Consider the following 21,937-nt stretch of genomic DNA (forward strand, 5'->3'; position numbering starts at 1 on the left):
GAGATCTGAAGGATAAAATAGGAATTAGCCAGGAACAGGGGCAGGAAAAAGCCCAGATTAACTAAGAGCTGTGCTTAGTTGCTCAGTCATGTCCGACCTCTTTGCAACCCCATGGACTGTAGCCCACCAGGTTCCTCTGTCCGTGGGGATTCTCCAGGCAAAAATACTAAAGTGGGTTGTCATGCCATCTTTCAGGGATCTTTCCAACCCAGGGATCAAACCCAGGTCTCCCACATTGTCGGCGGATTCTTTATCATCTGAGCCATCAGGTAAGCCCAAACAAACAGGACAGAGAGGCAAGGACAGAGGGGCTAATGGCTTGTAAAGGTCACCGACAAAGACATCTGAGTTACAAGGGACCAAAACATTAGGACCACAACTCGAGATCACTTAAAAATGAAGGGTAAACAAGGAAATTAGCAGTCACAACAGTAACAGCAAGAATTAAGATGATGAAATATATCTTAATATGCAGGTACGTAGATTTAGCAGGAAAAAAATACCTACCTTTGAACGAAATGTTGGATGAACAAAATAAACAGCCTTCAAATTCCTCTTGTACCTGATTCAAAATAAACAAACAAAAAAAAGGGTCAGTATAAGCCATGCCTAAAACCAATCAACATTATGAACAATTAACTCTTTCTCTAGAGTTTAGAAGCAGGAAAAAGTTTACATATGAATTTACTCTGATACAAAATAAACTGGAATTAAGGGGAGACTCCTATTATTAAAATACCCAATCTATATATTGTAAAAAGCTGTTACATGAACTATCCTTTCACAGAATACACCACAATGTTTGCTACTGCTTAATACTAGGGAAGGAAAAAGCTATTGTCCCCCTTCAAAATTTGAGAAAGTAACTAACTTGACATCAACGACATCATAGAGTTTCTTCAGGAAGTCTGAGTCCAGGTGATTGTATTCGCTGGTCAGTGTGTGAAAATACACTAATACGTATTCCTTCACAGCAATGTGGTCCATTACATGGATAAAATATAAGAGCGCCTAGAAGGGAAAGGAATAAAAGTAATGATCATTTTGTATAGTAGTCTATTTCACAGTGTGTGTGTGTGCTTAGTTGTGTCTAACTCTCTGTGACCCCAAGGACTTTAGCCTGTCAGGCTCCTCTGTCCATGGGATTTTCTAGGCAAGAATATTGGAGTGGGTTGCCATTTCTTACGCCAGGGGATCTTCCTGACCCAGGGATCGAACCTACATCCCTTATATCTCCTCAATTGGCAGGTGGATTCTTTATCAATGTGCCACCTGAGGCCAAGAGAGAGAAAAAAACCCAGGAGCTTAATCTATGTTCCAGACACTGCGGACATCAGGAATAAGTATCTCTTCAAAAAGATCTTCCCAAATAGTTCCCATAATGATATGGTACGTTCCCTTTCTGTCCTAAGTGACGGAGAAGAATATCTCCATCCTCTCAGATTAGCTCTTTGTATATACAAAAGAGCTCTTCAGTCAACTACCAGGTCTTTTCTCTCTGGGATAATGATTTCAAAACTGTTAGAGAATTTCTAGACTTTTAATCATTCTTAAAGGTTCTACCTGAATTCAGTGACGAATCTTTATAGTCTCCAGTGAGATATGGACTCATGCCTCACATGGCTCACTTTGAGGGCTAATCTGCTCAGTATCTTTAACACTGAACTGAATGAGGAAAATGAGAACAGGTTTAGTGAGCAGAAGGCAGTGGCCTGGGCAGCACTTCTGCTCTGACTCAAACCTAATGTGACCCGGATCAGTCAGAAAAGTATGCCATTACAAGAAGGATGAAATTTAGGAGAAACACTAAGTACAAAGCAGAGATACAACATGGGTAGGACCAGCATGACCCACTGGCGTAGCTATAAACAATGACACACATGACGCTGAGAGGCGGCAACTGAAGGATTACTACCAAACAGGCTATTTCCCCATTTTTGCCTCAGGGGAGTCCTTGGCATTCACATGAATGGACTACTAAGGATTAGTTAGCATAGGTCCAACTGCTACCAAAACAGACAGAGGAGGGCACTAACGAAACGCATTTTATTTCCAGTTGTTAGCTAGTTTGGACCTCACAATATAAATGAAATGATGTATCACAAACATTCAGAACACCATGCAAATACACATCAGAATCAAAGGGGTTTACGCTTTTATTGGTATGAATCACATTATTAATGCTGTGAATAAATGCCATACTGATCATTATAAATAGCTGAGTGTTTAAGGTGTGTGTGTGTGTGTTTATTACTTCTGCTCTCACCAGACTGCTTCTTGTCCTCTTTCTGTCCACTTACCACCTCCTGCTCAGGGTAATTAAGATACCCATTTTCAGCTTCCAATTTTCCATCTTTAAATTTTTTCATTTATAAAGAAGTATAGCCACAGGACAGAAAAATATAGAAAACAAATTCTCCCTAAAACTATGAAATAATTTTAAGATACTGACTTCCAGTTTTTTTATGCTTAAACTCCCATCCTGCTCCCCTCGCCCCCAAAAAAGGTCAGTGTATACACACTATGTACCACTTTTTCTTCTATTGACACTATATCATAAACATTTCTCTATAGTACTTAACTCTATAACCACAATTTTTTCAGGGTCACAGAACATTCCATTTATGGATGCAAAATAATTAACAGAATTTGTTATTTTGTGTCACAAAAAAGTCTGTGAGTAAAATGCCAGATCCAAGGCTCAATTTTTTCTTTTATCTAAACACCAGGGACCAGGACTCTAAGGGCTTAGCCAGGTGTAATCAACAGCTTTTGCACAATGGTGCTTTATCTTAAAATTGTATGCAGCTTTTACACTTTTGAGTACATTTTTTTTCTTACTATAGTTAAAAATTATTTATTAAAGTGAGTCTCTTCCTTTGCAGCCAGTTTCTATTACGACTGATGTTCTAGGATGATCTATGTATTTATCCTTTGGATTCGACTGTATCCCACAATTTGAGCAGTTTCTTGGCCAATAGCTATTTCATTCCTAGGATTATTTCTTTAGTAGTTAAAAAATTCTTAGAAATGGAATTACTAGGTCACTTTGATAGTTTATCTTTGACGACAATGATTATTATTTAAAAGTAACGGCTAAAAAATAAAAATAAAAGTAATGGTTAATTTTGAAAGTGAAAATTTTAATTCACTTTTTTTTCACTACTAATCAGGTTGAACATTTTCTTATTTACTAGTAATACGTTTCTTCTGCTATGAATCATCTGTTTCTGTCCTTTATCTTCAAAAGAAGGGATCACAAAATGATGACATCTTGGGTTAACTACATCTCTGGTTTGTTCTCTTCAGATAGATTCTCAAAAGTTTGTTTCTTTTTTCAAGAAAGGCAGATAATACAGAATGAGTCCAACCAAAAACTTGCCATTTACGTCATGTGTAAAACACAGTAGCTGAGTTTTTGGAAATCCCATTGTGGCATTTCAGTACTCTGCTTCTCCTAGAACACAAGGCCAGACCCCTGGCTGACTGAAATGGTATATGCCAACTTGTAGAACCCAGGCTGCTACTCAGTCACAGACACGCAATTCTGTCTCATCTCATAATCTAAGCCCTGATTCCAAATCCATACCCTACTTATTTTTGAAATCAATGTTATTTATAAAACAAAGCCTTTTTATGGCTTACCTTGTCCATATCTATTAATGTCACAGGAATGTTTCTTCCAACTACCACCATTACTGTGCGACCACAGTTATCCACACCTGCAAACAGGAAATGTAATCAGCACCCAGAAACTTTATTCCAAGAGTATTATTTGTCCTCCTGGGCTCTGATCTTATAAAAATATTCTAATCAAATGTAAAAGACTAAAAACTAGGAATATAAGCTTTTCAAATTTCATCTTCGGATTTCTTTCACTATGTGGAAAATCACTTCTTAATTTTTTTTCAACTTCATGAAGTTTTGATGATTGCCCTTTTAAGGTAAGCCCTCTTACAGGTTTTAAATCTGGGGAAACCAAAGGTAAGGTCACAGGGTAAAGATCATTTTATAAATAGCTTTCTATTTAAGTTAACTACAACTTTTAATAACATTAGTGATCCAAGAAAAACTAAATGGAACTCAAATCTGAAAATTAACAAGTACTGTCTAGAAAAGAAATACAAACGGGGAATCTGATAACTTTCACTGTCTCTGTTACTTTATGTAAGATTTGAATTCTGTATAAAGAGATTAGGGTACTTTAAAACTAGGAAAAAATTTATAAGACACAGAAAATGAAGAAAAAGGACTTCATTTCCGAGAAGAAATGAAGTTGGCCAATATAGAATAACTAGCTGAAAATCTTACAGGTGGATATAATATTTTTAACATATTGATGATGAGCAAAACCTATCTTCATCGTACCAAAAAAAAAAAAAAATCTATATGTAGACAAAATGGGCAAAATCAGAGAAGAATGAAGTCCATAATAGCATGCCAAATAATGTCTTTTAATCAGTAAAAGAATAAGTTACCATGTCCTTAAGCTCACCTGTTTGGTATAAGGCTTTTAGAGAAGCAATATCAGATAGATCCTCAGATCTTGCTTGACACAACCAGCGATTATAACTAGAGAAATAAAGGATACGATAATTATAATAAACAGTTGTAAATCTATAAATGAGACCTGTTTTTAGCTTAAAGAATGCTTTATTATAATGAGGAAGGAGTTAAAGAGGCTGTTACACTATGCTGAATCTCGACTGTTATTAAAAAACAAATGAGTTACTGAGAAAGGAAGATGTTTACACCAGACAACTTTTAAAATTCTTTTTTGAGCAAATGAAGACTACTCATGTAATTGGCTAAGATATCAAGTACCCAAACTAACATTGTTTTAAAAATACTATTATTTTCTTCTACTTGAAAGAAAATGCAAATAAAGCTTAAAGCAGTACCAGTTTTCCACAAGAGATGTTCCCTCACTCAATGAAGATTTACTGACTGCTTACTTCAAGAGAGGTATTGAGAATACTCTAGTGAAGAGACATGGTCAGACACTCACGGAATTCACTTTTCAGAAGAAAAACAGCTAAGTGTTGTATATGTTTTGCCAGATCACAAAGAAACCAGGTAAATTTTTTCTGGGAAGTCCGGGCTTATTTAATGACTGACTAATCACACTAGCTCTACTGATACTCCATATACCAGATCATAGAGACTGCATTTTGGCTTTGGCGAAGAGAATGTTAAAATTGGAAAAAACATTAAAAATTTCGAAGAGCTTTTAGGCTCTGAAGCTTTTAGGTCTCATTTGGCAACCTCCTACAACATTAAATACAACAACAAAACTAAACCAGGAGAGAGGATATTTGGGTTCTCATCTTATCACTTTCTCTGAAACCTTAATAAAGACACTTCAGCTCTATGGACCTGTTTCCTGATCTGCAAAACAGTGTTTCTGCAGAATACCCTTCAGCTATAAAACCACACAACTAAGGCTATTTAATAAGAAGTCTATTACATAGGGATTGTAATCAACAAGTGATATGCCTGCTAGTTTCATGGAAATTGTTGCTTGTGAAAAATAAACTTAGTGTTGGGAATTCCCTGGCAGTTCAGTGTTTAGGACTCTGTGCTAGATTCCTGGTCTGGGAATGTAGATTCCACAAGCCATGCAGCATGGCCAAACTTTTTTAAAAACTGGAAAAAAAAAAAAAAAACCCACTTAGTATTGCACAGTTCTATAGTCTGCCTTTTTAAATTTAGAAACATACCCACCTGTGCTAACTGAATTTAAAGTCAACAGCTTTTAATGTTAGTTTAAGATACAATGTGCAAATCAAGAAAGGATCTATGTTTATTTTAGTTCTCCCTATTCATATGTACAACACCATATTTTCACACAGAGCTATTTCCCAGGTTATTTACACTAATTCCCCAACTGTAGTGCTTTCTAATTGTTTTATGATTAAACCATCTCCATATCAAGACTAAAGAGAATAGTATATCTTAAGTGTCTTATGAGCACCACAGGTCATAACACAAACATGCAACAGGAATTCAGTAAATATCTGTTCACTTCTATACTCTGTGTATTCATTACCTCATTTTTCAAAGACCTACTGCAAAAATGCAACGCCTGCATCATAGCAGGGACTCAAATCTTTGTTGAGTGAAACAATAAACATAAGTATTATTCAGGGTATTTTGGAGCCCTGAGAAGAGTAAAAGGCCCTTGGATTCACAGTTTAAGGCTGAACATATGAGACAGACATATTACAAAGAAAACTAACACTGTAATAATACAGTATGAGACAAGTAATCTAGCAGACATCTAAATGCTCTATCAATCATGTCTCTAAGAGGGGGACTGTAGGAGTAGAGGTTCAGAGTAGAGTGAGGAGCAGGTGGAAGCAAGTTCCAGAACTGTGGTAGAACTGCTTCTCGCTTCGTATCACAAAGGTCAGCACAAGGCTTCTTTCCCCACTCACCGCAGTATTTGTGTCCATTCTGCTAGACCTCGAGATAGGGACTATGTCTTTATTGTCTCTGTATTTCCAGCAAGTCTCTAGGGTAGTTCCTGACACTCAGTCACTATGTATTCAATGAACTCTAAAGAAAAAAAATTTTTAAACTGGAACTCAGATGCACAGAATAGAACTAATCACCTTGCTTCAAAACCCTCTCATCCCTGGTACATGCATGGTTCTTTTAAAAAGTAGTTATCTAGTTAGCTATTTTTAATGATGTGTCAGACTTTATTTTTGGGGGCTCCAAAATCACTGCAGATGCTGACTGCAGCCAGGAAATTAAAAGACGCTTGCTCCTTGGAAGGAAAGTTATGACCAACCTAGATAGCATATTAAAAAGCAGAGACATTACTTTGCCAACCAAGGTCCGTCTAGTCAAGGCTATGGTTTTTCCAGTGGTCATGTATGGATGTGAGTTGGACTGTGAAGAAAGCTGATCGCCGAAGAATGATGCTTTTGAAATGTGGTGTTGGAGAAGACTCTTGAGAGTCCCCTGGACTGCAAGGAGATCCAACCAGTCCATCCTAAAGGAGATCAGTCCTGGGTGTTCATTGGAAGGACTGATGCTAAAGCTGAAACTCCAATACTTTGGCCACCTCATGCGACAAGTTGACTCACTGGAAAAGAGTCTGATGCTGGGAGGGATTGGGGGCAGGAGGAGAAGGGGACGACAGAGAATGAGATGACTGGATGGCATCACCGACTCGATGGACATGAGTTTGAGTGAACTCCTGGAGTTGGTGATGGACAGGGAGGTCTGGAGTGCTGTGATTCATGGGGTCGCGGAGAGTCGGACACGACTGAGCGACTGAACTGAACTGAACTGAAAGATGTAATAAGCACTCCAGAATCTACCCCAAATAAAAGTTAGCGCCATCACAAACCTCCATCTAATCACCATGGTCACTTCCCTCCAATTCCAGCCGCTGCCTCTCCTCACTCGTCATCTGGAATCTCAGGTTCCTCATTTTCTATTTTCCTTTTTATATCATTTTAATTCATCTATACATATTCCTAAAAAGCTTTTGGCTGTTTTTAACTATTCAAAAAAGACAAAAAAGCTTATCACAAAATTTTTGGGGTCGAGTTTTTGTACTTATTATATTGCTAAAATTCATCTCTATTGTTGGGTATCAATGTTGTTCATTCTCTTTGACTATTACCCACAATGTACTTACACTATATGAAAACTGTAGTTTTCATCCCTCTCCTACTGATAGGCACTCGGGCTATTCCCAGGTTTTTGCCACTGTGAATGTGCTACAATCAACTTATTTTACATATCTCCTGGTATATGTGTGTGATTTCTCTTGGGGACACTCCTAGGAATGGAAGTGGAACATACAGGGTATGTTTGGTTTCAAGCTCTAAACTGTTTTCCACCATTTTGCACTGGTTTATACTTCTGCAAGCAATGAACAGGAGGTTCTGAGAATCCATGGCCTCTTCAACACTTGATCTGAGCAAATATTTTAATTGTGAATCAGTTGGGTTTGAAATCATATTTCATTTCCCTGGCTGTTAATGACGCTGAGATACTGTTCATATTTCCTGGCTTTTTCTTTTTCTGTGAGATGCCTGTTCATACTGTTTGTCCATTTATCTATTGGCTTGTTTGTTCTTTTCTCACTTATTTGTAGGAGTTCTTTATATATTTTTGATCGTATCATTTTCCAGATGTGTGTATTGTGAATACTCATATTCTGCAATTTGCCTTTCACTTTCTTTAAGCTTAATTGCCCCACTTTCTGTAGTTCTTATCTTTAATATAGTCAAGATTAATTTTTCTTTTGTAGACAGTGCTTTTTATATTTTATTTAAGAAATCTGTTTTTTATTGGTATGAGGAATACTAACCTATGACTCCTTCCATGAATTTTTTTTAAAAATTTAAGTTTTTAACCCATCTAAAATTAACTTTAGCCCATAATATGAAGTAGAAATAGTGTAAACTCAAAAATGTTTTCAACCTCATCTGTGATTAACAACTTGAGATCCTAGGATAGGCAAATCCTTATGAACATGATTATGGAAGAAGGTTATAGCTTACATCAGATTCTTAAAGGCTTTATGATTTAAAAAAGGTTCAGAATCACTGCTGAGACATTGGCAACTGTTATAGTTTCTAAGAACCCTGGGATGAATTCCAATGCAACAACTCACAGCTGCCAACTTCATCTGGTTTCTTCTTTATTCTAATTATCCCCTCCATTCTATAGATTATGTAAATTTGCTTTGATTATCCCTGCTTCCCCCACCTATTCAAAGAATATTTTAAACTTTCCATTATATTCTTGAAAACGGCACCTCACCTTTTGCTAGTTTCCATTTTATTTCAATGAAGACATGGAACCTTTCACCCTAATCCAACCATCAAAACAAAAGCTAAAAATCAAACAAGAAAAAACAACCCAACCTCAAAAGCTTATTTTGATAGGTAAAATATAATTACTGGTTAACAGTCGCACAAAATACGTCACATTGGCAGCAAAAGTACCCACTTCTATGCTCTCCAGGCAGATACACTGAGTAGATGGTTTCTCAACACACTGCAGTCAGCTAAAGTTGGACGTTGTCCTCACAAAGCAAACACAAGGCCGTTTCTTCTAGTTAATAAATTACCATCCAACTGCAGAACCAAGAGTCGAATAATGAAGAAAATTCAAGCTAAATTACTCTTAAAAGTTCACTAACTAACCTACTTATTAGTATACAACTAACAGCCCAGGGAAAATTTTCACTTTGAAATTAACAGAAGCTTTTCCTGACCTCATGCAGCTGTCCTACATTGGACTTAGTTAAAATTCTTGCTATACATACTCTTAATGCATCCTGTAATTTAAATACATTTTCATATACTAATGGGCTTTCCTGGTAGCTCAGCTGATAAAGAATCCTCCTGCAATGCAGGAGGCCCTGGTTTGACTCCTGGGTTGGGAAGATCCCCTGGAGAAGGGAATAGGCTACCCACTCCAGTATTCTTGAGCTTCCCTGGTGGCTCAAACAGTAAAGAATCCGCCTGCAATGTGGGAGACTTGGGTTCGGTCCCTGGGTTAGGAAGATCCCCTGAATAACAGCTACCCACTCCAGTATTCTTGCCTGGAGAATTCCATGGACAGGGGAGCCTGGCAGGCTACAGTCTATGGAGTTACAAAGAGTTGGACATGACTCATGCAGCTCTCCCACACTGGACTTAGTTAAAATCCTTGTTATACATACTCTTATTGCATCCTACAGAGCCACAGTCATCAAGACAGTATGGTACTGGCATAAAGACAGAAATATAGATCAATGGAACAAAATAGAAAGCCCAGAGATAAATGCATGCACCTATGGACACCTTATCTTTGATAAAGGACGCAAGAATATTCAATGGAGAAAAGACAATCTCTTTAACAAGTGGTGCTTGGAAAACTGGTCAACCACTTGTAAAAGAATGAAACTAGAACACTCCCTAACACCATACACAAAAGTAAACTCAAAATGGATTAAAGATCTAAATGTAAGACCAGAAACTATAAAACTCATAGAGGAGAACATAGACAAAACATTCTCTGACATAAATCACAGCAGGATCCTCCATGACCCACCTCCCAGAATATTGGAAATTAAAGCAAAAATAAACAAATGGGACCTAATTAAAATTAAAAGCTTCTGCACAACAAAGGAAACTATAAGCAAGGTGAAAAGACAGCCTTTAGAATGGGAGAAAATAATGGCAAATGAAGCAACTGATAAAGAGTTAATCTCAAAAATATACAAGCAACTCCCGCAGCTCAATTCCAGAAAAATAAATGACCCAATCAAAAAATGGGCCAAAGAACTAAACAGACATTTCTCTAAAGGAGACATACAGATGGCTAACAAACACATGAAAAGATGCTCAACATCACTCATTATCAGAGAAATGCAAATCAAAACCACAATGAGGTACCATTTCACGCCAGTCAGAATGGCTGCTATTCAAACGTCTACAAGGAATAAATGCTGGAGAGGGTGTGGAGAAAAGGGAACCCTCTTACACTGTTGGTGGGAATGCAAACTAGTACAGCCACTATGGAGAACAGTGTGGAGATTCCTTAAAAAACTGGAAATAGAACTGCTGTACGACCCAGCAATCACACTCCTGGGCATACACACTGAGGAAACCAGAATTAAAAGAGACACATGTACCCCAATGTTCATCGCAGCACTGTTTATAATAGCCAGGACATGGAAGCAACCTAGATGTCCATCTGCAGACGAATGGATAAGACAGCTGTGGTATATTTACACAATGGAGCATTACTCAACAATTAAAAAGAATACATTTGAACCAGTTCTAATGAGGTGGATGAAACTGGAGCCTATTATACAGAGTGAAGTAAGCCAGAAAGAAAAATACCAATTCAGTATACTAAAATGGCAACCCACTCCAGTGTTCTTGGCCTGGAGAATCCCAGGGAAGGGGGAGCCTGGTGGGCTTCCATCTATGGGGTCACACAGTCGGACACGACTGAAGTGACTTAGCAGCAGCAGCAGCAACACATATATATGGAATTTAGAAAGATGACAATGATAAACCTGTATACGAGACGGCAAAAAAGACACAGATGTATAGAACAGTCTTTTGGACTCTGTGGGAGAGGGCAAGGGTGGGATGATTTGGGAGAATCGCATTGAAACATGTATATTATCATATGTGAAATGAATCACCAGTCCAGGTTCGATGCATGATACAGGATGCTTGGGGCTGGTGTACTGGGATGACCTAGAGGGATGGGATGGGGAGGGAGGTGGGAGGGGGGTTCAAGATGGGGAACACATGTACACCTGGGGCAGATTCATGTCAATGTATGGCAAAACCAATAATGTTGTTCCGTTTCGTTCCGTCGCTCAGTTTTGTCCGACTCTATGAGACCCCGTGGACTGTAGCCTACCAGGCTTCTCCGTCCATGGGATTCTCCAGGCAAGAATACTGGAGTGGGTTACCGTTTCCTTCTCCAGGGGATCTTCCCAACCCAGGGATCGAACCCGGGTCTCCCGCATTGGAGGCAGACGCTTTAACCTCTGAGCCACCAGGGAAGCCCCAATAATGTTGTTAGCCTCCAATTAAAAAAAAATACATCTTTATACAGTAATTAGTTTAACATTTTTTTTTTCTCTGCAAGCCCTTAAGCTTAATGAGGCCTGGGGCTAGATCTGCCTTGAATGTCACTTTGTTGTGTTTCTAGCTTGGCACAACAGTAAAGGTTCAATAAATATTTAATAATGAATGAGATAAAGTTTTTACTGTGAGAAATGACTTAAGAGTTACAGGCAACTGGATCTTAAGCCAATCAAGGAAAAAAGCAAAAGAAAAAAGTACTTGAAAAACAATTTAAGAGTTTCAAAAGCTGGATCTTTGTAAAAGAATATCTAGATTGCTTGCTAATTTTTGTAAGGAAGCCAACTCCTATCTTATGATACGCCCAGATTAGTGTCACAACTGGGTGGAAGTCCTGGAAATAATAATCAAGAATTAGAAAACTTATCTAATTATTTTAGATGTTAAAGTGAATTATTACACAGAGACAAGCCAATGCTACAAAAGGAATGAACTAACCCTATAACCTATCCATGTGACCATTAGTTTTGTTACTGAAGCAAGAACTGAAGGCTTTCAAAAAGACATTCCTAACTAAAGATTGCCCTTTGTTTCTTGGTTCAGGCATTAATAACCAGAGGTGGTACTCTTCACCAAGCCTACAGGTTATTATGTGTTAACTTGATGTCCAAAACAACCAGAGCACCATACGTAACACACCCTGACGTGTTAAGGTAGCGTGGCTCACTCACGAATTTCTCAAGGGATTACCTTCTTTACCTGTCTATTTCAGTTCTAGAGTAGTACCTTGAATGGAGTCCAATGTCTCCTGAACTGAACAGAAACTGTCAACTCTGAGACCAATTTGAATCTCAAGATCATCCCTTTCTACCAACAAGGGCAAGGCTTTACATGCTGCATTCATAGTCCTTTCTAACCTACCCCTTTGCTGAGGACCCCTTTCCAGAAAGCACGGGCTCTCCGGAAATCTAGTGAATACAGATTTATTTTAATAATACTGGCTTGAACAAGTCATTATTAAGTGATACAAATCTCACTAAAAGGAGAGACACAAGATAGGCAAGTATCCAGTCCAGACACAAACAAATGCCGGTTTATCTGTATTACCCACAGAGAAATGAAAAAGGTGTGTGTGTGAGAGAGAGACAGGGAGACAGGAAGAGAGACTAGGGTAACTGATTTGAGAAAGGTGCTAACAATGTAATTCTCTGTACATGCACACAGAACATGTCTCGTCCTTTCCCAGCTTCTCTGAATCTGTCTTTGTAGGTGGCTGCAGATGGTAGAAGAGAAGGGAGATGAGCTTCAGTATAGCTCATCCTCCATTAGTTGTGACTATGGTCAAGTCACTCTTTGTGGTCAATTTACCCTTCTATAAGTTAAAGGGGCCAGACCAGATCAGGCACAAAGTAGTCTAAGAAATCATTTAAGAAACCTTAGAAGGATGGACCCTGAGCCCTCCCCACAGAGGTTCTGATTCAAGAAGTTTGGTGTGGGGCCCATGAATTTTTAGAAAGTACCCTTGTTGATTCTAATGCTATACTACATTTCAGAAAAACCACACCCGGTAATTGCCAAAACTCCATTCAACAATAAAGTACTGCTAGGAGACCCAGACCAGTGGTTCTCAAAGTGTGGTCCACAGTCTCAAGACATTTTCAGGGGCTCTGCAAGGTCAAACTATCTTCATAATAAAACCAAACCTTCATTTTTTTTTTTACTGTGTTGACATTTGCACTGATGGTACAAAAGAAACTGCTGCGTTAGCGTGAATCCAGGTGGAAGCACCAGATCATACTAGTAGTCACTGTGTTCTTAACTGTCAAAAAACTCAGGAGGAAAAGAGCCAGTTTCATTTAAGAATGTCTTTTATGAGGAAGAAAAAAATATTAATTTTATTACATCAACCCTTGGGAATACATCTTTTTAATATTAATGTGTCACAAAATGGGAAGAACACAAAAAGCATTTCTGCAGACTGAAGCCTAAGGTTGTCCTGAAGTAAAGAACTAAGTGTCTGACCTGCTAACTGAACTAGTTGTTTTTTTTCATGAAACACCATTTTTCTTCAACTAATGACTGGCAAACTGTGATTATTCAATATGAGTATTTGGCAGATATTTTCTCAGAAATGAATCAAGTGAAATGAATAAAGTGACCCTGTCATATCGAGGAAAACAACCGACAGTATTTGTTACCAGTGATAAAACTTTAGCTTTCATATATATATATGTATAAACTGTTAGCAAATTTGTATCCATCACCAGAAGGTAACCATTCCTAACACTTGAGGATTTTTCTGATGAGAGCAGTGGTGATACCAACAAATATAGTATTTTGATATTGTATAATGTAATGTGTCAATATTTGGAACGACTAATTCAGTGAGTCAATACTTTCCACAAGGCCAATGCACCATGTTATAAATTCATGCTACAAATTCCTATTACAAAATCTACTCTAAGTACAGAATAAAACAACACATTCTAATATAAAAATACAAAAATTCATAGATATAGTCTGAGACTCCATATTACAACTAAACATTATTAAAGCACCATTTATTGAGTTATGGTGTAATATCAAAGAATATCCCTAACTACTTTAAAAGGCTAATAAAATACTCCTTTTTCCAATTATGTATCTAGTGAGGTCAGATTTTCTTCATATACTTCACACAAAACAACATATTGCAACAGTCTGAATGCTGATTAGAATCCAGCTGTTTCCTATTAAATCAAACATTAAAATATTTGCAAAAATGTAAAACGATGCATTTCTTACTAACTTAAAAAACAGCTTTTTTTTCATAAAAACATAATGGGTTATTTTTCAAATGAATTAACAAATAATTCTGTTGTTATAGTTTAGTTGCTAAGTTCTGTCTGACTCTTTGAGACCCCATGGACTACAGGTTCCTCTTTGTCTATGGGATTGCCGAGGCAAGAATACTGGAGTGGGTTGCCATTTCCTTCTCCAAAGGATCTTCCTGACCTAGGGATTGAACCCACGTCTCCTGCACTGGCAGGTGGATTCTTTATCACTGAGCAACTAGGGAAGCCCGAACAAGTAATTTATCATATAATAAATATCAATGGGTACAAGCTGTAAAGATAAAAGCTCTTTGGGGTCCTCAATAATTTTTAAGCATGCAAAGCAGACCTGAGACCAAACAGTTTGAGAACTACAGCTGTAGTCCAAACAAAGGTATCCAAATCTAGCAGTGCATGAATTGTGATATGAAAGTTTCAAAATATATTTAAAGGCCAAAGTCCCAGACATATGAGGTAGAGCCCAGTCACTGTATTTAAAGAAAAATGTTTGCCAGATGATTCTTACGCATGGTCGAGTTCAGAAACCACTGAAGCTATCATCTGATGGTGCGTGCCTTTGGAAAAGCTGTTTATTGATGCCCCCTAGTGGCTAATTTGATTTTCTTTATGAAAATAATAAAGGGAAGAGCAGGAACTCAGAAAAAACAAAATTCTATAAGGGACTTGGAGATCATCTAGTACAACTTCCACTTTATATATGGAGACTGACAACTGCACATCATTACAGTATAGTATAAGTGCTAGGCTATGCTTTGGTTGGCTAAGTATAGGGTGTAAAGAAAAAAATATATGGGGGAGGCAGACTTCTGTTCCAGCTACTCCAACTTATTTCCAGGGAGCTAAGTTTCTTGAGGCAATCAAGTCTGAGCTGAAACCTGGAGAACAAATTGAAGGACAAGAGTAATCCAGTCAAAAGGGGTGTCGAGTACCCAAGCTCAAAGGTATATAATAGGTCAAAATTTGCTCAGTATTAAAGAGAGCAGCAGTGGCCAATTTTAAGAGCTTGCTAGAATTACCAGGTACTGTGCTAAGTCCATTACACTATCTTATTTAACACTCACAACAACCCTAAGAGATGTTACCCTCTCAATCAACCCTAAAAGATAGTGAATATTAACCAGTTATGGTTTATGATTTTTCCTTTCCTTTAAAATTTTTTGAAAAGCAGCTAGTTTTTCAAGGATAATCTGTTAGTCCTTAGATAAACTTACCCAGAAATACCAAAGCTACTTTTCTTTATGTTTCAAAAAGGGTTTATTTAGAATTGTTTTAGAAAACACCTAAAAGAAATGGAATGACTTTACAAAGTCCTTGGGATAAAACAGGGGGAAATAAAGCTCTTCAATCATTAATACGACAACCACAGACTATGCTTTAATTACAAATATGTTAAGTAAAAACTTTGTAATTCGGCTTTCCCTTTTCCCTAGTTTCCGCTGTTAGAATATAATCTAATTTTATAGAGGTACTACAACTGCAATAGAAAGTGTAGAAGCTCTGAAATCAGAGGTGCATCTGAAAACACTGACTTCATCACATATTGAAGTGAAGTGAAGTTGCTCAGTCGTGTCTGACTCTTTGCAACCCCATGGACTAGCCTATCAGGCTCCTCCGTCCATGGGATTTTCCAGGCAAGAATACTGGAGTGGGTTCCATTTTCTTCTCCAGGGATCTTCCCCACCCAGGGATCGAACCCAGGTCTCCCGCATTGTAGGCAGACGCGTTTACCATCTGAGCCACTGGGAAAGCCTCATCACATATTAACTGTGACAAATTAACTTTGAATTTCTCCATCTACTCAGTGGGGACAGTATCTTCTTTACTGGAGTGTCAGGAAGAATACATGAGACCACATTATATGTAGACCATTTAGTAGAGGCAGCCCCTATCTTGTTTCTCTAGTCCTTATGTGTCTGTCTGTCCAAAGGGTTTGTCTTACTTCCTCTGATGCTGCTTCTGCAGAGCTGCCTCTGATAACTGCCCTTGAAGGATCAGTCTTCTTTGCTTGTCAATATCTCCTTCCATTCGGGCAAAAGCATGAGAGCCAATGAAAGAGAGATCAACTCCCAAGCCTTCGTCCTCTTCTTCCTGGTTATCTGTAACAAAAAAGCTATCAATTTATGGCTATTTATCCAGATGATCATTTTATGTTTTGCGAGCAGCCAATCCTTTGGGAATGGATCACCTCTTAATGTGTCCCCCACTGCCTCAAAAGATCTTTTTGAGGGGAAAAAAAAAAAAAACAAAAACAAGACAAAACAGTGTTTTTTCAAGAAATAAAAGCAAACAAACAGAATCTTTGGACCATGGCGGGCTTCCCAAGGCAATGCCACCATCTGAGCTGTTTAGTTGAGACTTCTTCACATCTGTACCACTGTTTCTCAAAGTGTGATAGAAAAATTTTCAGAGTTTGCTTTTATTAAAAAATACCACTAAATGAATCTTCTTTCAATCCCTCAAGCTGATTTTACGTCTCCTTTAACAGATTCAATGTTCTACCTTAAAATATTTATGAAAACTACAGCCTATGAGGTAACAATGTTTTTTGAGATACAGATGGAAGTCAAGCAGTGTTTGAGGATGGTGGACAGAAGGGAACCTTGTGGCTAATGACCACCCAGCACTGCCACCTCAACTGGTTTTGCTCTTCACTGCCCATTGTCATACAAAATGCATTCTGTGCATTTAAGAAAAATGATATTCTATCATGGCAGTCACAATTGTGAGGATTTCTGAATGATGCTGGGCATATTTCAAGGCTGTACTCTACTGGAGTCTCCCTAAAGTACTCCTCCAGCAAAGCTTGGTTACCAGGCATTTTTTGATGCTAAACCATTTATTATTCCTTCCATTTGATTTAAATCTGTGTACTGGTGAGATGAGTAGCCTTCAACAGATTTTAACTTGATGCTCATTTAAAAGTGTTCACAGTAGAAATCTCACAGTAATTCTTAAATCGCTTAATTTTGAGATCAGGCCCCAGCAATGAAGCTTGTGAGGCATGTCTCCAACTATGATCTTGAACATATATCCATGAAGATCAGTGCAAGGTGTCACACAGAGCAGATCAGAGGGGCTCCTATCCTGCCCTGCTGTACTATCACTTCAATCTACATTGGTGTGTAACCTAAAGAAGCAAAACACATGGTTACAGCATTCCTGTTTCAGATATGGCTTTCAGAGGACATAGTTGAATCTGCTGAAAATTTTAATGATAATATACTGTTTCCTCAACAGTGTCCCGTGTGAAACCATAAACTTCACAAGGGTAGAAATGTTGTCATACCCACCTCTGAATCTCTACTGCCTAACACAGACTTCACATCATACATATAATTTAAAGAGTAAATCTTAACAAGAATAAGACTCTAAAAACACTTATGTTGGTCTTGATCTTAATGTCACACTAAAAGCTTCCGAAAGAACAGGCTGAACTTGCTATGTCTTTGGTGGCGGATGTTTATCAGAGCCTCTGCTTCCTGAAGAGGGAAGTTAAGAAGAGGAGAGAACTCACCCTCTGGGGCGCCAGGTTTCTCACTTATTCGAATCTGCCGTTCAGGTACCACAGGCTCCCCTTCTGCATTGCCAATATCTGCGGGTAGGTATGGCAACGAACGGCTCTCCTCCTTCAGTGACCTTGGGAAGTACAGAGGTAGCAGCTTTTGGTAAGTAGCCTGTGTAAGAAAAGCCAAACATTCTGTGAAAAATACTGGAGTGATTAAACAGGCATCAGCAGTGCTCACGCCACTCCACATACTGTGAAGACGGCGGCCGCCACCACGAACTAAGACCTCACCACGTCTATGCTCAGACTGGATGCTGCCTGGGACCCTCAGTCAGTTTCCGTGTCAGAGATCAGGATTTGTCAGTCACTCAAGAAGACCCATGAGTCCTGATCCTGACAGCTCCAGGTCACTGAACCTGGAATGCATATGTCCTGTGACCCCCATGCCCAACCCCTTCTTCACCTCACTAATGATCTTTGTCTTTCAAGATTCAGCTCAGACACAGATGCTACTTGCGTAATCCTCAGTGTGCCATCAGGGTCCATGTGACCCAGATTTAATTTTTGACAGTTTTGTTTTTAAACAGTTCCCTCTGAAAAGATTGCTATACCCTGACTTTTATTCTTTCTTGGAGGTTTCCCAAATAACAAAGAGATATCTTACTTTAAAAAAACTAGAATAAAATTCACTGTATCTTATAATTTCCATACAGGTTGGTCCACTGGACTCATTCTAAATCCATGATACAGTATGGATACTTAGTGCTCTTATTTTTCCTCAGTCTTGAAGCATTTGCTTTTTTTCATCATCCTAGAGTCATTTTATCATTACTCATTACCAACTATAACAAACGAAAACAGAATAAGAAACCAAAAGAATGATGGAATTGCCTAGAAGGACAGTGAAATCACTGAAGAAATCATTATCCGTCAGTCTCCTTACTATGTCACCCACAATACTGCACCATCTTCTATGCATATAAATATATATATGGGGCATACAGGCTCAGCTGGTAAAGAATCTGCCTGCAATGTGGGAGACCTGGGTTCGATACCTGGGTTGGGAAGATCCCCTGGAGAAGGGAAAGGCTACCCACTCTAGTATTCTGGCCTGGAGAATTCCATGGACTGTGTAGTCTATGGGGTCACAAAGAGTCGGACACGACTGAGCGGCTTTCACTTTCATTTCATGAGGCATATAAGACTGGACTGTAAGTCAATTTAAAAAAACTGTACCTCAATTTAAAAAAATAATTAAAAAAAAAAGACTGGAGACACCATCTTTGTAGCCTTTTTAAAAAATCGAAATACAATTCACATACCATAAAATTCGCATTTTAAAGTATACGATTCACTGGGTTTTAGTATATTTATGAAGTTGTGGAATCATCACAATTAATTCCAGAACATTTCATCATCTCAAAGAGAAAATCTAAATTCAACTAGCTAGGTCATTCTCCATCCCTCCCTCTCCCAGCCCCTGGCAACCACTAACCTTTCTGTTGTATGGATTTGCCTATTTCAGAATACACATTCCATTAAAATGGAATATGGTATAGCGTTTTTGTGTCCAGTTTCTTTCATGCGGCATATATTTCTAAGGTTCACCCATGTTATAGGATATATCATCACTCCATACTTCTTAATAGGTTACTAATATTCCACTCTTTGTATATACCACATACACCTATCCATTAATTAAATTTAGGTTGTTTTCACTTTCTGGTTACTATGAATATTGCTGATATGAATATTTGTGTGCAAGTTTTTGTGTAGAAATATATTTCCATCGGGCTTCCCTGGTGGCTCAGACAGTAAAGACTTTGCCTGCAATGCGGGAGACCCAGGTTTGATCCCTGGGTGGAGAAGATCCCCTGGAGAAGGAAATGGCAACCCATTTCTTGTCTGTGAATTCCCATGGACAGCGGAGCCTGGCGGGTGAAAGTCCATGGGGTCGCAAAAATTAGGACATGACTAAGCAACTAATACTTATGTTTTCGATTTTATTCTGCATATACCTAAGAGTGGAATCTCTGTTTAACTTTCCGAGGAATGGCCAGATTGTTATTTTGCCACTCCTAGCCTCACAGTTTGGAGAAGGCAATGGCACCCACTCCAGTACTCTTGCCTGGAAAATCCCATGCACGGAGGAGCCTGGTAGGCTACAGTCCATGGGACTGTGAAGAGTCTGACACGACTGAGCGACTTCACATTCACTTTTTACTCTCACGCATTGGAGAAGGCAATGGCAACCCACTTGTGTTCTTGCCTGGAGAATCCCAGGGACGAGGGAGCCTGGTGGGCTGCTGTCTATGGGGTCGCACAGAGTTGGACACGACTGAAGCAACTTAGCAGCAGCAGCCTCACATTTTATGCAATATACTACACCCTTTCTGCTATTTCTTACATGTGTGCTTGTACTTGTGCTTGCATGACTACCATTATTTGCCCTTGTTCTGGAAAACCGCAGTTATCTTTTACAATGATTTCAACTCACATACCACTTCCTAAGTATTTCCTAATCCCCTGCCAGACTGGAGCTGTGTGCCCCTATCCTTCCCATGCTTCCTCTAGTGCACTTACCACAATTACTGTAACTTATCTGACTTTTCTGTCCCCACCAACAGACAGTGGGTTCCTTGGGGATAACGACTGTGACTCAGTCACTGGTGCAGTCCCAGAACCCAGTGGAGTGAACCTGATATATGCCAGACATTCAATAAAAGGTCACTGAGAGAATGAATGAAGAGATAAACCAGGTAAAACAAGAAGAGATACAGCAAACACAGTAAATGTGTCTGTCTTCAGCAAATTCAAGATGGTTTATATCTCATATATATACCCATATATACTCTGAATGGATATTTCACATGTACTAATTCATTAATTACAAAACTCCTGTGATATAAGTACTGTCAGTATTCATATTTTATCCAAGCATGGAGAGGTTAAATAACTTGCCCAAGGACACAAAATTCAGAAATAATACAAGCTGAATGGGACAGAGAACACTACAGCTGAACAAAGCTTAATAAGATTTTAAATAGAGCTAATTTCCTAAAACGGAGAAGGAAATGGTAACCCACTCCAGTATTATTGCCTGGAGAATCCCATGGATGGAGAAGCCTGGTAGGCTACAGTCCACGGGGTCGCAAAGAGTCGGACACGACTGAGCGACTGAACAGAACAGAACAGAATTTCCTAAAACGGCTCTAAATTGTTGAAATATAATAAACCTCACCACATACAATGAAACATAAACCTCATAACTTACTCAATACTCGCCACTAGGCTAGGCTGTCACCTGTTTCCAGGTCAGGTAGACACCACGGTTTTTCCAGCAGAGGTTGTTTTCCAGCCCTGTTGCCCAGGGGCCCAGTGCTTAGGTCATAAGGTGATGTCTTGAGAGCTAACACGTGAGTATGTCAGAGCAGCTCTGCCTTGTAAGGTTTCACTACGTGACAACAATTCACCAGTGAAAAATATGAACAAAATGCTTCCTCTTGACTTGCTTTTAGTCTCTAATAGTCTTTGATGGCAATGATGGTAAGCCCCACTGCCAAACCTATGTACAGATAATGAGGATTAGCCTGCTGGCAATTCAGTTAACAGAATGAAGACACAAAGGCAAACACAAGTAAAAATAAGCCTTAAGACAATGCAAGATAATTAGCAAAATACCTCTTCTAGTTCAGAGACTGCAAATACTACTTTTTCAAGAGTCTCTCCATGAATTTCGAGGAATCTCCTTACAGTGCCTAAAGAAAATAACAGACAGATTAATAATAAATAATAACAAATGAGAAATTACTTATGTGTGAAGAAAAACCAGTCCAAGTTTTATTTTTGTAATGGATCACTCCTCCCTTCCTTCAGGCCTGTACTCAATGACACCTTATCAGTAAGGCTTGCCCAGGCCACCTGATCTAACAGCTCTTCCTTGATTTTGCTTTCCTCCACAGTAACTATTTTAGACATTTTGTGATGCTTCCTGTTTATTGTATATCCTCCCCCTCTGTCCCTGCCCCATCCACTAG

General features: G+C 38.7%; 1 protein-coding gene across 5 annotated transcripts in view; it reads right to left on the minus strand.

Moving 5' to 3' along the window:
• Window positions 1-21,937, minus strand: part of GDAP2 (ganglioside induced differentiation associated protein 2) — a 169,924-nt gene that overhangs the window by 118,408 nt on the left and 29,579 nt on the right. For all 5 annotated transcript variants that reach the window (XR_008682857.2, XM_055403676.2, XM_055403678.2 and 2 more), the window contains exons 6-12: window positions 21,582-21,658; window positions 17,910-18,069; window positions 16,335-16,491; window positions 4,496-4,572; window positions 3,646-3,722; window positions 872-1,011; window positions 508-562 (exon numbers count right to left, since the gene is read on the minus strand). Coding sequence is in view for 4 of the 5 variants with exons in the window: in XM_055403676.2 (XP_055259651.2) it covers window positions 508-562; window positions 872-1,011; window positions 3,646-3,722; window positions 4,496-4,572; window positions 16,335-16,491; window positions 17,910-18,069; window positions 21,582-21,658 (743 nt within the window). In the remaining variant the exon portion in view is untranslated. The remainder of the gene's footprint in view (window positions 1-507; window positions 563-871; window positions 1,012-3,645; window positions 3,723-4,495; window positions 4,573-16,334; window positions 16,492-17,909; window positions 18,070-21,581; window positions 21,659-21,937) is intronic.

Source organism: Moschus berezovskii, chromosome 4 (genome assembly GCF_049115385.1).
Source record: "Moschus berezovskii isolate FMDL1 chromosome 4, NW_MosBer_1.0, whole genome shotgun sequence".
Classification (NCBI taxonomy): Eukaryota; Metazoa; Chordata; class Mammalia; order Artiodactyla; family Moschidae; genus Moschus; species Moschus berezovskii.